General features: G+C 59.8%; 1 protein-coding gene across 6 annotated transcripts in view; it reads left to right on the forward strand.

Annotated features, from left to right (window-relative positions):
• PRKCZ (protein kinase C zeta) overlaps positions 1-16,126 on the forward strand; it is a 131,646-nt gene that overhangs the window by 17,118 nt on the left and 98,402 nt on the right. Inside the window, exon 1 of one of the 6 annotated variants that reach the window (XM_064371954.1) lies at positions 7,162-7,426. The exons of 2 other annotated variants lie outside the window; for them this stretch is intronic. Coding sequence is in view for 1 of the 4 variants with exons in the window: in XM_064371953.1 (XP_064228023.1) it covers positions 7,760-7,781 (22 nt within the window). In the remaining 3 variants the exon portion in view is untranslated. Of the gene's footprint in view, positions 1-7,161; positions 7,427-7,577; positions 7,782-7,981; positions 8,001-8,844; positions 8,864-16,126 lie in introns of those variants that run through there. 3 more of the 6 variants (XM_064371953.1, XM_064371957.1, XM_064371956.1) reach the window with 3 other exon arrangements.

Consider the following 16,126-nt stretch of genomic DNA (forward strand, 5'->3'; position numbering starts at 1 on the left):
GGAATCGGGCGGTGGAGCCGGGGTCGGATGGTGGAGCTGGAGTAGGTGGTGGAGCCGGGATCTGGCGATGGAGCTGGAGTAGGTGGTGGAGCTGGGGTCAGGCGGTGGAGCCGGGATCTGGCGATGGAGCTGGAGTAGGTGGTGGAGCTGGGGTCAGGCGGTGGAGCCGGGATCTGGCGGTGGAGCTGGGGTCGGGCGATGGAGCTGGGGTAGGTGGTGGAGCTGGGGTCAGGCGGTGGAGCCGGGATCTGGCGGTGGAGCTGGAGTAGGTGGTGGAGCCAGGGTCGGGCGGTGGAGCCAGGATCTGGCGGTGGAGCTGGAGTAGGTGGTGGAGCCGGGGTCAGGCGGCGGAGCCGGGATCTGGCGGTGGAGCTGGGGTCGGGCGATGGAGCTGGGGTAGGTGATGGAGCTGGGGTCAGGCAGTGGAGCCAGGGTAGGTGGTGGAGCTGGAGTCTGTGGGCTCTGCCTGCTGCCCCGTGTGCCCGGCTGCCCACGGCCCAGGAGGGTAGTGGCACAGGGTCGGGGGGGCATGAGGGGTCGCAGGTGCCTCGGGCCCCTCAGGCTACTTGTTTGTCCTCTTCACCGTCTGCTCACTGCAGCGCTGGCCGGGTGACGCCAGTGCGTGGCCAGTAGATTCTCTAGGTCCCTCCTCTTTGTCCCCCCTTGCTGTGTCTGCTCACACAGAAATGGTGTGTGTGGTTTTTGTTTCAATACTCGAATCTGTTCATATTTTCCCTTCTGGCTTCCCCTAGTGATACAAACATATTTTCTCGCATTCGGTCTTTGAGCCGCTTTGCATGAGCGTCTGTGTCTGGGCGGCATCGTCTGGCTCCTGGGCCGACCTGGGACAGGGCTTCTCTCACGGACTTGAGCAGATGAGACTCACAGCGCACAGTGCAGCCAGCGCAGATCCCTCAGGCCGTGGGACTCTGGATGCATGGCGTGCTGTTGGCCTGAGCCGCGTCTGCTATGAGAGGCAGCAATGCATTCCTTGGGGCAGCGGCAAGACCAAGGCTGGACTGAAGGTCTCCAAGTAGCTCCTCTGGGGTAGATCCTGCTGTGGCCTCGGCCGGCCCTGGTGACAGGAGGGCTTTGCCAGGGAGTGGTGCGGCGGCCCAGTGTCCATGCAGCCGTGCGGGAGGGCCACTCTCAGAGACCCCCTCCTTCCTTCAGCCCCACCCCAGAGGGGAAGCTGTGGAGCCTGGAGGCCGCAGACCCAGGGCCCAGGTATGGGGGCCTGGCTCAGAGCCGGGGGTTGAGGTGTGGCTGGGGCTGGCTCTCTTGGGAGGCTGTGAGGAGCCTGCCTCCTGGCTGCCCTGCTCTGGGACTGCGGTCAGCCCTTGGCTTGTAGACGCCACTGCAGCCTCTGTCCGGTCACCCTGAGGCCCTCTGGTGTCTGTGTCTCTTCTCACGGGGACGCCAGGGGTTGGCTTTGGGGTCCACCTGGGCAGTCCAGGACACGCCCCTTGAGGTGTTGACCTAATCACATGTACAGGAACCTTTTCCAAACTAAGGGCATACTCACAGGTTCTGGGAGGAGGACGCGACTTGTCTTTTTTGCGGTGCATCTTGAGCACACCATGGTGACTACATCAAGGTTCCCTTCTGATCTGGAGGGGTGAGGTGGCCTGTCCCCACCAGCGCCGTGTAGGTGTGCTCTGTCCCCGGGAAACACTGCCCAGGCCTTACCCCGTGAGAGGTTTGTGCTGCTGGTGGTGCTGGCTGTCGGGACCGTGTGCGGGCCTGGTGCCTGGCAGGACAGACTGTCAGGTGGGTGGCTCTTTTGTAGGCTCCTCTGGCTGGGACAGGCCCAACCGGCGCTCAGCGTAACTGAGACTGAAGCCCCTTGCAGACCCCTCTTAGCAGGGAGGCCTGGGTGGGCAGCCTCCCCTCAGATGTGGGGGCACGTGGCCTGGTTTCCACCAGTCCACCACTCTGCTGGCCGCCACCAGGACACGTGGCTGGGTTCCCTGGTCACCACCCCACCGGCCACCACTGGGACATGTGGCTGGGTTCCCTGGTCACCACCCCACCGGCCACCACCGGGACACGTGGCTGGCTTCCCACTGGTTACCCCACCGGCCACCACCGGGACACGTGGCTGGCTTCCCACTGGTCACCCCACCGGCCACCACCGGGACATGTGGCTGGGTTCCCTGGTCACCACCCCACCGGCCACCACCGGGACACGTGGCTGGCTTCCCACTGGTCACCCCACCGGCCACCACCGGCACACGTGGCTGGCTTCCCACTGGTCACCACCCCACTGGCCATCTTGAACAGCGTCCCTTCTGCAGTTGATTGTCCGTAGTGTTCCAGCAACACTCCAGCTGATGTGACCCCCTGCAACCTCCGTCAGCCCTGCCTGGGAGAGCCCTCCCCTGCGTCCATGCTGTGGTTGTTGAAACCGAGATCCTCCAGCCTTTGGCCTCTCCGGACCCAGCCCCAGCTGTAGGCCCTGGCCATGGTGGTCCTCTTGGGAGGCGTGGCTCAGGAGGTGACGGGCAGCTGGAGAACCCCTGTGGGTGGAGGCTGCTGCACCCGTCAGGGCGGGTCCTGGGCGAGGACGCATGGGGTGGAAAGCAGGTAGGTGTCCTGGGAGTTCCTGGGGCTCCACCGACCAGAACGTTGCTATTACCTGGAGCAAATGACTGATTCGTTTAGTGATGCCTTTTCTTTACCTGTAAAATGTGGTGATTGTAGGTAACACGGTGACTGTAAAGTGCTTGGGCCCAGCCCCCACTTAGAGCGAGTGTTGATACCTGTCTCCAAGGACAGCAGGTGGAAGTCGCAGGGGAGACGTCAAGATGACAGCCAGGGTCCTTTCTGCCACTTCCCCTGGTGGGTGGTGGATGGCCCCTGAACCCCAGCAGGGAGAGAGGCTTCCCGATACCCTGGCCCCTCTGTGTTGGCCCCAGGAGCTTCCTGGAGGAGAAGGTGCTGTTTCCAGATGGCCAGGCCCATTATGTGGAGGGAAGGGTGGACTCTGCAGATAGCTGGCCCCAGCCTACCTTTGTGGGGGTCATTTCTGTGTCTGCTGCAGTCCAGAGGGTCTGGGGCTCCTCTGTGGGTAGACTTGGGCCTGGGCAGGGTCCAGGGGACAGGGTGGTTTCCCAATCAGGCTGCATTGGCCTCCCTGTGGTGTGTGGTGGAGACTCAAGGTGCCTGCCTTGTGGAGGAGGTGCCAGAGGAAGCCTGGGCTCTGTACCAAGATCCTGCTGAGGGCAGTGCTGGGTGGGCAGCTGGACCAGGCCCACGAGGTCCTTAGAGTCCACAGAGGAAACTCAGAATCCACCGGGCCGGGCAGCCGGAGACCCCAGTCCATGGAGGAAACAGAATCCATCGGGCTGGGCAACCGGAGACCCCAGTCCATGGAGGAAACAGAATCCGCTGGGCTGGGCACCTACAGACCCCACTCAGCAGCTGGCAGTACCCTCAGGGTCCCCAGAGCCAGTGTCCTGTGCGTTTCACGTTATTGGTTCCTGCCTGTCTGTGGCACAGATGGCATCCCTGGGTGGCGGGACCCACCTCCAGCCTGCACCCTGGGGAGAGGCATCCCATGTTCTGCCCGGAGCAGGCAGCCCCACCCCTCTGCAGCCCTTCTTGTCACTTAGAGTGGTCCCGGTAGTGGGTTCTGGAGCCCATAACACTTGGGTCAGGCCCCAGGCAGCTGTGACCCTCCCGAGCCTCAGCCCTTGCGTCTGGCAGGCGCACTGGGTGTATCCCCTGCTCAGACCCTCAAACCAGCTCCAGGACCGTTTCTACTTGGCAGAAAGGAGGTTTCCACGGCTGGGATGTTAAAGCAGGTCCCTGGACGCAAGGTGGCAAAGTCGCATTGGCCCTGTGTAGGGGAAGTGGAGGAGGCGGGGCTCTCCCGGCCTGTGGTCCCGGGGCAGACAGCAGGGGAAGGGGCTGGAGCCACATGGGTGGAGCCGTGCGGGGCATAGTAGGGGCCCCTTTTCTCTTTCCCCTTCCTGACCCCACAGTGGGGGCTGGGGTGGGGCTGGCAGGGGACAGTCTTCAGCTGCAAGGGCCAGGGTGGGCAATAAAGAGGAAGGGGCTCTTGGGGCACTGGGGCCTTCTGGCTGCAGCGTCTCACTTGGGGCCATGGCCAGGTCCCCAGGTCCATCCCTTAGCCCGTCTGCCACCCACCCTCACAGCCCTGCGCCTGGGGCAGGGAGGGGTCCTTCGCTGGGGCACCATCCCCACAGGGAAGCAGAGGATGCTGGTCCTGGAGTTGCTATGGAGTCGCCTGCTGGGAGCAGCCAGTGCACCCGCACATATGACCTGAACGGTATGGGGCGGTGTGCTCAGGTAGCACCTGTGCCGGGTTCAAACCCCACCAGCAGGGAGCCCGCTCTGTGGCTTTGGGCAGGGGGCGGGGCTCCCTGTGCCTCAGTTTCCTCCTCTGTAAAAGGGGGCTTTGTGAGGCTCAACAGAGTTGAGGGGGCTCCTGGAGCACAGTAGGTGCTCAGGGAGGCTGCCTTGCCACCTCTCCCACCCAGGGAGGTTCAAGTGGGAAGGGAGGGCCCCCACCCAGCGTGTGCTGGGCCCGCGGCGCCCGAGATGAGGCAGCTAAGTCTTGGGGGCTGCGCGGCTGCCTGTGGAGCAGTGGGGATCCTGCTGGTGTCCTCCAGGCCTAGGTGGGCGTGTTACCATGCACGCCTGTGATTCCCTGGGATTTATAGGTGTGTCTGTTGTTTTATTAAAAAATCCAGTTTCATTCAGCTTTGTCTCAAATTATTTGCAACAAACTGGAAAAGTTAGTTTTCCGCCTAAAATAGGCTTCTAATAAAATTGGCAGTCTGCCCGCTGAGCCTGAATTTTCTAGAGTTTTGCAAAGCTGGATATTTTGGGATGGATTACAAGGAGGGGTTCGCTGCAGGACAGTGGTCATGATGCCAAGCCCGTCGTCTGTGTGAATTTTACGTTGGACCAGGATAAATGCGTATTTCCTGATGGGGCGCAGCGTGGCTGTGGCGTATGGTGGTCTCACGATGTTATAGGCCTAGCCGGGGGTCTGCGAGCTGCTTCCGTCCAGAGCCAGGTAGTTGAAACCAGGGTTCTGAGCAGGTGTGAACGGCACCCGAGGAGGTGCGTGGCCGTGCCCTCGTGAAATTTTATGCACGCTGAAATCTGAATTTCATAGATGCTTCCTGGGTTTCAAATTATTGTTATCCTTTTCATTTTATTGAGACAATTACAAGCATAGAAACCGTTCCTAGCAGGCGGGTTTGGAGCACCGGGCCCTGTAGGTTGCCAGCCCTCGTTCCTGTAAAGATCTGGGGACTCAAGTGAAACGCACGTGTGATGTTTATGTGTTGGTGTTTTATGGAATGACTCACACAGCTGGGCAGCCGCGGACGGAGGGAGCATGACCCTTCAGAGAAGTAGCTGTGCCTCATGGTGAGCTGCTGGTGGAGCTGGAATTTGAACCTGGGCGTTGGCCCGGAGTCCACTTCGTGAACGCAGATAAACACAGGTTTATGAGCTTGGTGATTTAAATGGAGGTTTTATTACCTACCGGTCAAGCAGGTATGGGAGGCCAGTGAACAGGGGATGATGCCGTGGAGAAGGTCATTTATTACTCAGCTCCCAAGCAGGACCCTTCAGGGACGTGCAGGGGTTGGGGGTGGTAGGCAGGGGGCTGCGTGGGTGGAACCTTTCTCTGGTTTCCGTGGGAAAGGTAGGAGGAGCCGGTGTTGGGTCGGCTGGGTGGAGTAACTTCAGCGGGCTCTGGAGTGCAGGGGCTGTCCCTGTGACCTGGGGCGGCCCTGGAGTGATTGGGGGCCCGGGGAGGAGGTGGGCCCAAGTCAGGGCTCTGGGCTAGTGGGTTTGATTTGAAAGGTTCGCTCTGGGATGAGTCCTTTGCTGTCTCTAGGAATCAGTTGGCCCCTCAAGGGGTTGTCCCTTCAGGGTCAGCAGGTCCGCAGGTGCTGGAGCGTCGAGGGCACAGCACGTAAGAATGCAGGAGCGGCCGGGCACGGTGCTCACGCCTGGAATCCCAGCACTTTGGGAGGCTGAGGCGGGTGGATCATGAGGTCAGGAGTTCGAGACCAGCCTGGCCAACACAGTGAAACCCCAACTGTACTGAAAATAGAAAAGTTAGCTGGATGTGGTGGCAGGTGCTTGTAATCCCAGCTACTTGGGAGGCTGAGGCAGAAGAATGGCTTGAACCCTTTTAGAGGTTGCAGTGAGCTGAGATCGCACCACTGCACTCCAGCCTGAGTAGCAGAGCAAGACTATGTCTCCACAAAAAAAAGAAGGCAGGTAGCCTGCTAGTGTGACTGGTCAGAGCCAGAGGGAGGGTCAACACAAGTGCCGATCGGGTTTGGGGACGTGGGCAGAATTCCCAGCTGAGCACCCCCTGCCCCCCATATTTCTTATGACTGGAGAAAAAGGCCAGCTCTCATTTGCCAGTGATGACCAGGTCCTTGGGATTGTTAGGGTACCAGGGTGGGGGTTGAAGGGCCAGGCCACCCAATGGTGGTGGCGGCTCTGGGTCCCTTTGGGAGCCCAGGCCGGCCACAACCAGACACAGCACAGCACGTGAGGTCCAGCCTCAGGAATAGCGGTTTCCTGCCTTAGGCTGGGGGTATGTGGTTCCCGGCCAGCTGGGACAGTTTTCAGTCTGGGGAAGCTTGGCCATTCCTGTTTCTGCCCCCCAGTGCCCACCGTCCCCCCACACTGGTGGGTTCGAGGGGTGAACACAACCACATCGCAAGGCCATCTGACTCTGGGGCTTGGCCCAGCCCTGACAGGATCCCTGCCTCCTCTTCTCTCACCCCATTCCTGGGGTTTGGCCCAGGCCTGACGGGGTCCCTGCCTCCTCTCCACCTCCCGTTCCTGGGCTGCAGGACGGTGCTCGGGGCCCTTGGGCATTGGTGTCCGGCACATTCGCAGCCTCTGGACGCAGGTCAGAGGTCACCCGCCAGGGCCACAGCTGCGCCGCACCCCCCTCCCAGCCCGGCAGGCCGACCTGCGGGACCCTGGGCTCGCTGCGCTCTGCTCCGGTGTCGCATTTTCAAGGTCCGCCGAGTCCGAGCCCTGCCGGGGTCTGGCTGCCGGCCGCCCGCTCTCTGGGCCGTGCTGATGCAGAGATGCTTGTTTTCCTGTGACGTCAGCTCCTCCACATCCATGCCGTGTTTTAGTTCGTGCCTCAGCTGCTGGCTCCAGCTTCCCGGGGGAGCCGGGTACCACCCGGGCCTGGAGACATGAGGAGGCAGGGATGTGAGGGGCGGGGGACGGGACGGCTGGCCTTGCGTTAAACATCTGCTCCTCGCGCTCCAGCCTCCCTGCCTATTGTGGGGCCGGAGGCGAGCCGCCGCAGCATCAGCTTGTCCTCGGGAAGGAAGATGCCTCCCTGCACGCCCGCCGCGCACAGAGCATAAAGAGCCTGCAACGAGGAGCCAGGATAAGAAAGGCGGTGAGTCGGGGCATCTCCTCCGTGGATTTTCCGTACCCCCACCACCCACCGCTGGGCCGGGCCCACCGTGCTGCAGGCCCGTGCCTACAGAGGACGGTGCCCGAGTCAGCATTTTGGGTCCGAGTCCTGGCGTTGCAGCCGCCTGTGCGCTGCACAGATGCTCCGGGCAGCAACACGGCGGGTGCCACGGCCCGGGCAAGACGCGCGCCTGCAGCAGCCCCCGGCGGTGTCGGGGGAAACACAGTGAGAGGCTGTTGTTTTGCGGGAGACAGATTTTTAGAAAAATAAGGCTGTGGAGGACCTTGCGAGTGAAGCAGGGGCTGCCGGGGGGAGATGCACGCCCCACGGACGGATGGTGTGTGGCCCAGGCCTGGCGGATGCATGGCAGCAGCCACGGAGGGCTGGGGGCCGGGGGCACAGGGAAGGCGTCTTGGGCTCGTCGGCCTGCCTGGCCCTGGGGAGTCGCTGGCTGCTGGGAGTTTGGCTGTGGCTGATGCTCCTCGGTTGTGAGTCTGTGTTGGGGCCAGCACGGATGGCCTGTCTGCTGCCTTCCCTCCATTCTGCATTGCTGCAGGTGGGCAGATCAGTGAGACCACAGGGCTGAAGTCTGGAGACCGCAGGGGCCAGGGCTGGCGGTGGGAACAGCCAGCACCTGTTCCGGGCTTGCGGTCTTCCCCTCGTGAGCCTGCCCTCTCGCCTGCTGAGCCCCCGTTTTGCATGGACAGCATCGGGTTGGAATCTGGGTGACACGGCAGGGTTAATGTGCACGGCTCACTCCGTCGGGGTCCTCGGATGGTGGCGAGGAGCGGGGCTGCAGCATCCTGTTTTCTATTCTGAAATGGTTGGAGGTAGACTCAGGGGTCTGGGGGCTGCACGGTCTTTGGCAGGAATGTGGGAATGTGGGTGCTTTTCTGACGACCATTTTGCAAGGTGTTTTCGTTTAAAAAAAAAAACAAAACAAAAAACGAAACAACAACCAGCCTCCCCAGTCAGGCTTGTAGGGGGCCGTGGGCCTGGGCGGACTGGGCTGCTGGGGGAGGCAGCTTACCCCCTCAGGGGGTGCTGGGTGCTGGGGAGGCTGGCAGCGCGCCCCTTCCCGGGCGCAGAGGGACCTCAGCAGACGTGGGGCTGCTGTGCTCGGCCAGCTTGGGCTGCAGGGGTCCTTGAATGATGGAGATTCTGTGTTGATGGGTGAGTGGGAGAGAGACGGAGCAGGGGTGGTTTTCACACGTGCGCCTGCCCGCGAGGAGAAACGTGCTGTGTCATAGTTTCCTCGGTGCCTGGGACGGCTTGGCCTCTGCTTTCATATGAGCCCACGCTGGCCGTGCACGACTGGCACGGTCCCTTGCGGCGTGAAGACGCTGCTGGGATGGGGGTGCTGTGGCCAGGAGCAGGATTCGAGCAGTTCCTGGCTTTTGGTCTGATTGCCCTCGCTGGGTGAGTCAGAGCTGAGTCAGAGCTGGGATCGGGGCATCTTGGAGGGGCCGAGGGCCATCCCCCGAAGCCGTTTCGTGCTGATGCCGCCGGGGCCGGCTGTGGCTGCATCGCACCAGTGTCTGTGTCTGGGCCAGACTGGCACGCGTCTTCCACGCTCCTGTCTCAGCTGCGTCGGCCGTCAGCGGGGCCCCTTCTCCGGCCATCTTCCTAGACTTCGGAGCCACTGGTGGTTATGTAAGGAGTTGTGTGTTCCTCTGCCCAGCTCCGAGCTCTGTCCCACCTCCTAGACTCACCTCCGGGCCCCGGGCTCTGCTGCGATGTTTCCCAGGCTCCCGGTTAATGAGATCCCTCAGCCCAGAGTGTCCACAGAGTGCCCGAGAGCCCGGCCCATCTAGACTGGGTGCCCTAGACCTTCCGCAAGGTCTGGTGAGGACCTGCCAGGGCTGTCGGTGGCCCCGATGGGGACGCCCACTGAGCATCCTCAGAAGTTCCCATGCTTGTGGCCTGTTCTCCCGTGTGTCACGGTTGGGGCTGCATCTCATCTGCTGGACATTGATCACCGAGGACTCAGCTGGGCGCATGCAGTTGAACCGTCAGGGCAGGGGGCTGACCATGGGGTCGGGCACCAGCCTCTGCTGAGGATCTCAAAGTGTGGGGTAGCCGTCCTCTCCGTGCTGGCACAGAGCTTTTCCCCGGAGCCAGGCAGGGAGCTGTCGCAGGGCCAGGCCCTGAATGGGCTGCTTGGGGCCAGGGCTGAGGGGGTGCCTGATGCCATCGAGGGCAAGCCTGTGGGAGAGCGTGATGACGCCCGAAAAACCAGAAACAGTGCCTTGCTGGGCTGCTCGTGGTGCTCGCGTGTGGGGTCGGCAGCTCTGGTCTCCCGGTGCCCACTCACTCCCTGGCGATCTCCCTGCCACTCACATGGCAGGGGGAATGGACTGTGCGGCCACCGCTCCCACCAACCTTCATGTCCCCATCCCCCAGCCCTGGGGCCGGCACGAAGCAGGGCCTCCAGAGACGTTTGTCCTTTTATTGCAAAGGCTAGAGAAAGCTTTGTTCAGGCCAGGCACAGTAACTCACGCCTCCCAGCACTTTGGAGGCCAAGGTGGAGGATCCCCTGAGGTCAGGAGTTTGAAACCAGCCTGGCAAACATGGTGAGACCCCCATCTTTACTAAAAATAGAAAAATTAGCCAGGCATCGTGGCGGTGTGCGCCTGTAATCCCAACCATTCGGGAGGCTGAGGCAGGAGAATCGCTTGAACCCGGGAGGTGGAGGTTGCGGTGAGTCGAGATGGCACCGCTGCACTCCGGCCTGGGTGACAGAGCGAGACTCCATCTCAAAAAAGAAAAAAAACTTTATTCCAAAGACGCCACCTGCACCCACTGGTCGTCCAGCGTTCCGCTTGCTTTTGGTCACAAAGTGGCGGCAGTGGCTCATACAGGAGCTGCTGTGGCAGAGCCCCGCTCTGTGCATCGGGGCTGGCGGCTCATTTCTAGAATGATCCTGAACACATGAAGGAGGGCACCCTCCGCTCAGGACTGGCTGCTTCTCCCTCGTGTCTCTGAGGCCTCCAGGAGAACCAGCGAGTCCGCCATCACCGGGCAGCCTTGGTGGGCTGGCAGGTCTGCTGTTGCCCCCGAGAGAGAGTCACAGTCGGGAGAGGGGAGACCCCAAGTTGATGCTGCTGTGGTTCCCGTGGTGCCGTGAGCGCCTCTGACAGGGGGCTGGGGCGCCGCTCGGGCTTTGTTTCCTCCATGCTCACGTACTGGGCACACGGGAGCGTCTGCACGGGCTCTGGTGGGCGGGAGGGGCCCTGACTTGATGTTTTCTTTGAATTTTGAGTGTGTCTTGTTTTTCTGGAATTTTCTCCTTTAGTGTCTCTTCTTTGGGAAGTTTGAAAACATTTCACTGACTGCAAGACAGAGCCGCCCTGTGTCCAAAGGGGCTGTGGGGCCCCAGGGCAGACTGGCAGCTCAGCCCCATTGCCGCCCGGGTGGCTTCCTCTGCTCCTTAGTGAACCTCGACTGTTGAAAGAATCCCATGAAGTCACGTCAGGTTTAGACAGGCCAGGCCTGGCGTCTTGTGCTGGTCAGGAAGTTGCATTGTTGCCCTTGATAACTGCTTGTGTGTAAAGTTTGCATTGTACATTATTTTTATATGTAAAATCTTATTTTGAATTTTAGATCTTTTCTGTTTGAAGGTGTTGATGGTCCTGTGGGCCTTACAGAAAGAGAACAGGTGTCCCTAGTGCCCCTGGTGCTCCAGCTCCCACTCCCTGGAGGGGATCACTTAGCAGCTTCTTCTTGACATTTATTTCCACGTTTCTAAATAACACATTTCTGTTGCTATTTCTAGAGTTTTCCGTGTAGGATGTTACTTCCCCACTTTCTGTGGGACACATCATCTCATCTCCTCCTTCCTTCTTCCCTCCTTCCAACGGAGTTATGTCACGATTTATTGTTTTTAATCACTGAGTGTTTACCTAATTGTGGTGTGAATACTCATGAGCCACCAGGATTGCGTTCCCTTGTTTGCACAACTTTTGGTTTTCCTTGGAGTTAATACATCGTCATTGTTTAAATCGATTTCCTAGAAGTCCTGTCTCTAATTTAGTCCAGTTTCCTCTTCACAGCAGAGGGGCAGCTCCCCGCGATGCCTGCGTCCCCTCCCTCCTGGTGCACCCAGGCCCCCACTCCACATGCTGTGAGGCTTCCCTGTGCCCGAGCTGGGAGCAGCCCCCTCCTCTGTCCTGTGCCTACAGTCTTGATCTCTGGCTCCCTGTCTTCCTCTTTCTTGGCTTAATCTCCAGTTAAGACTCCTCCGGCAGCTTTCTGAGAAAGACAGTGTGGGAGGCCAGTTTGGGGGATCTAGTTGGAAAATGCTTTTCCTCCGGCCACACACTTAAGGATAGTTTAGCTAGGTATGTAATTCTGTATTGGAAAGAATTTTCCCTTTGCATTTTGAAGGGATTGCGTCATTGTCTTCTGGCTTCTTATGTGGCCGAGAAGTCAGGTGCCGTTTCGATTTTTTTTTTCTCCTGAAAGTCTTTTATAGTCTTTTGTCTTCAGGGTTCCCAAGTTTCATGATAATGTTCCTTTCCGTGGGACCTTCTTTGTCTCTTGTGCTAGGAACTTGTGACAGTTGGATGTGGGGAGCTTTATACCCAGTTATGTATCACATGGCTGAGTCCCCTTCTCTGACTGTGTTTTAGAGGTGACACTGATATTTGTTGGTCCTCCCAGGCTGGTCCTTTAATTCTCTTCTCTCTTTTCCATTTCTTATGTTCTAGGAGCTACCTTCAGGCTTTCCTGTCCAGACCATCTGTTAGGTTTGTCACCTTGTTCCCGTTCTTATCTTTTAATTTCCAGGAGCTCTTTTTCGTTCTTTGAAGGTGCCTTTTTAAGGCGGAGTGTCCTGCCCTTGTGTATTAAAGGCACATCGCACTTCTCCTCTGGGCTTATTCATCCCGGCCGAGAGGCACCGTGGTATCATGTGGCAGTTGAGCAGTGCCTGGCACATCTGTGGCTGCCAGGCTTCCTGTGTGTGAACTCCTGTCATCTTCTCAGTTCCCTGTGGGGTAGGCACCATAGTTTTCTTCATTATGGGGAAAGAACAGCACCTGAAGCACAGAGAGGTCAAGAAATTTCCCAAAATCACACAGTTTGGGTAGAGACTCAAACCCCAAGGGCCAGGCCTGAGCCCACGCTATTTGCCACATGCCCTGGGGCCTGAAGCCGTGTGGTCAGGACCCAGCTCTGCCACTCAGCAGCCGTGTGACCTCGGCCACCACACTGTCCACCTTGTCTCAGACCCCCCTTGTAAGTGGGCATGATGGTAAAAGGCTTGGCTCCCGAGGCTGTCACAGGATGAGTCAGTAACTAAGCCACAGCACTGGCACCCTGGCTGCTGCTGATCGTGGCACACAGTGGGAGGGTGTGTGCTGGCGGCGGCTGGTAATCACGGCTCCTTTCGGTGTTACCTTTGGCCTTGTACTTGGCTGTTCCCACCGAGGGTCCTTTTTTCTGTTTGTCCTGGCCTTTGTGGCCTCCTCGGCCCCTGGCGACCCTTGTTTGTCTGCCTACATTGACTTGTGGGGCACGACGGAGCCGGTGGTGGCGGAAGTCCCCGGGGAGTGTCTTGCCTGGGAGGGCCAGGCGTCTTGTGCCTGGGTAAGGAGACTGCCACCCCTGGAAGCCCTCTTGTTCCCGGGCTGTCTTGGGTGAGGCAGGGCATCTGGGGATCAACTCCTCAGTGACTAGGACCCTGCATGGTGGGCCCCCCAACTTTCTCGCTACCTGGAGCTTTTGACTCTGAACCCTTCTTTGGGGTTTGGCCCAGTGCAGTCTTCTGGTGGCCACGGGGCCCTCTGCCTTCCAGGTCCCAGGGTGTTGCTGCCCAGCCCCCCTTCTGCTGTTTTGGGTTTGTTGGAGTTTTTCTTTGGTCTTGGGAGGGAGGGTTGGTCATTGACATGTTCATGCTGCTGTGTCTACCTGGAAACTGTTGCGATGACACCTTCCGAAAGCTAAAGTATGTGGGAAACCAGAGTTGGAGAAGGTGTTGTAGGTGGGGACAGCGTGCGTGGATGTGGCAGTGGACGTGGCGATGTGTGCATGTGGCAGTGCACGTGGACGTGGCGGTGCACATGGACATGGCAGGTGTGAACCAGCACGTCCCACCCCTCTGCATCCTCAGGGGCCGGAGGGTTCAGGGCAGAGTTTTAAGGAGGGCAAAGGTTTTTCCTTGATGCTGGCCCCACCATGCGGCCTGGGGGTGATTTTCAAATGCTCGGCCCTGGTGAGTTTGGTTGTCACCCCCTCGTTCAGTGAAGTGTTGGGAAGACCAGTTTTTGGAATGGTCTTGGATTTATAGAAAAATCAAGACCAGGAGTAGCACATGGGCGTTTTCCGTTCCCTCCTGGTCAGCACGACAGGTGAGTTACTCAGCCTATCTGGGTGCCTCTCCAGCTAAGGCTTCATTCCACTCGCCTCAGTATCCCCTTGTGCCCCTCTGTCCCGGGATTCCGTCCAGGGCCCCACGTGGCACTTCCCCATCACATCTCCTTAGTCGCCTGTCACTGTGACAGTCTGTCAGACTTGCCTTGTTTTCGATGACCTTAGGAGTTTTAAGGTGGGCTGGTCAGGTGCTTTGTAGGATATCCCTTCACTGGGGTTTGCCGCGTGTTTTTTTCCAAAGGACTGGGGCTCCGGGCTTTGGGAGGAAGGGCACGGAGGTGAAGCCTCCTTGTCTCGCTCCAGGTCCAGGTCCACACCCTCCACACACGCATCCATGTTGGCTTTGCACGTCACCTGCCGCCGTGTTTGTCGGTGCGTGTTGGCCTCTGTCACCAGCCGCCGTGTGTTGGTGCGTGTTGGCCTCTGTCACCTGCCGCGTGTGTTTGTCGGTGCGTGTTGGCCTCTGTCACCTGCCGCGTGTGTTTGTCGGTGCGTGTTGGCCTCTGTCACCTGCCGCCGTGTGTATGTCCGTGTTGGCCTCTGTCACCTGCCGCCGTGTGTATGTCCGTGTTGGCCTCTGTCACCTGCCGCCGTGTGTATGTCCGTGTTGGCCTCTGTCACCTGCCGCCGTGTGTTTGTCGGTGCGTGTTGGCCTCTGTCACCTGCCGCCGTGTGTTGGTGCATGTTGGCCTCTGTCACCTGCCGCCGTGTGTTTGTCGGTGCGTGTTGGCCTCTGTCACCTGCCGCCGTGTGTTTGTCAGCGTTGGCCTCTGTCACCTGCCGCCGTGTGTTTGTCGGTGCGTGTCGGCCTCTGTCACCTGCCGCCGTGTGTATGTCCGTGTTGGCCTCTGTCACCTGCCGCCGTGTGTTTGTCGGTGTGTGTTGGCCTCTGTCACCTGCCGCCGTGTGTTGGTGCATGTTGGCCTCTGTCACCTGCCGCCGTGTGTTTGTCGGTGCGTGTTGGCCTCTGTCACCTGCCGCCGTGTGTTTGTAGGTGCGTGTTGGCCTCTGTCACCTGCCGCCGTGTGTTTGTAGGTGCGTGTTGGCCTCTGTCACCTGCCGCCGTGTGTTTGTCGGTGCGTGTTGGCCTCTGTCACCTGCCGCCGTGTGTTTGTCCGTGTTGGCCTCTGTCACCTGCCGCGTGTGTTTGTCGGTGCGTGTTGGCCTCTGTCACCTGCCGCGTGTGTTTGTCGGTGCGTGTTGGCCTCTGTCACCTGCCGCGTGTGTTTGTCGGTGCGTGTTGGCCTCTGTCACCTGCCGCCGTGTGTATGTCCGTGTTGGCCTCTGTCACCTGCCGCCGTGTGTATGTCCGTGTTGGCCTCTGTCACCTGCCGCCGTGTGTATGTCTGTGTTGGCTTCTGTCACCTGCCGCCGTGTGTTTGTCGGTGCGTGTTGGCCTCTGTCACCTGCCGCCGTGTGTTGGTGCATGTTGGCCTCTGTCACCTGCCGCCGTGTGTTTGTCGGTGCGTGTTGGCCTCTGTCACCTGCCGCCGTGTGTATGTCCGTGTTGGCTTCTGTCACCTGCCGCTGTGTGTTTGTCGGTGCGTGTTGGCTTCTGTCACCTGCCGCCGTGTGTTTGTCGGTACGTGTTGGCCTCTGTCACCTGCCGCCGTGTGTATGTCCGTGTTGGCTTCTGTCACCTGCCGCCGTGTGTTTGTCGGTGCGTGTTGGCCTCTGTCACCTGCCGCCGTGTGTATGTCCGTGTTGGCTTCTGTCACCTGCCGCCGTGTGTTTGTCGGTGCGTGTTGGCCTCTGTCACCTGCCGCCGTGTGTATGTCCGTGTTGGCTTCTGTCACCTGCCGCCGTGTGTTTGTCGCTGCGTGTTGGCCTCTGTCACCTGCCGCCGTGTGTATATCCCTGTTGGCCTCTGTCACCTGCCGCCGTGTGTATGTCCGTGTTGGCCTCTGTCACCTGCCGCCGTGTATATGTCCGTGTTGGCCTCTGTCACCTGCTGCCGTGTGTTTGTCGATGCGTGTTGGCCTCTGTCACCTGCCGCTGTGTGTTTTTCCGTGTTGGCCTCTGTCACCTGCCGTTGTGTGTTTGTCCATGTTGGCCTCTGTCACCTGCCGCCGTGTGTTTGTCCGTGTTGGCCTCTGTCACCTGCCGCCGTGTGTATGTCCGTGTTGGCCTCTGTCACCTGCTGCCGTGTGTTTGTCGGTGCGTGTTGGCCTCTGTCACCTGCCACCATGTGTTTGTCGGTGCGTGTTGGCCTCTGTCACCTGCCGCCGTGTGTATGTCCTTGTTGGCCTCTGTCACCTGCCGCCATGTGTTTGTCGGTGTGTGTTGGCCTCTGTCACCTGCCGCTGTGTG

Source organism: Aotus nancymaae, unplaced genomic scaffold (genome assembly GCF_030222135.1).
Source record: "Aotus nancymaae isolate 86718 unplaced genomic scaffold, 86718_ANA_hifiasm-v0.15.2.pri h1tg000250l, whole genome shotgun sequence".
Classification (NCBI taxonomy): Eukaryota; Metazoa; Chordata; class Mammalia; order Primates; family Aotidae; genus Aotus; species Aotus nancymaae.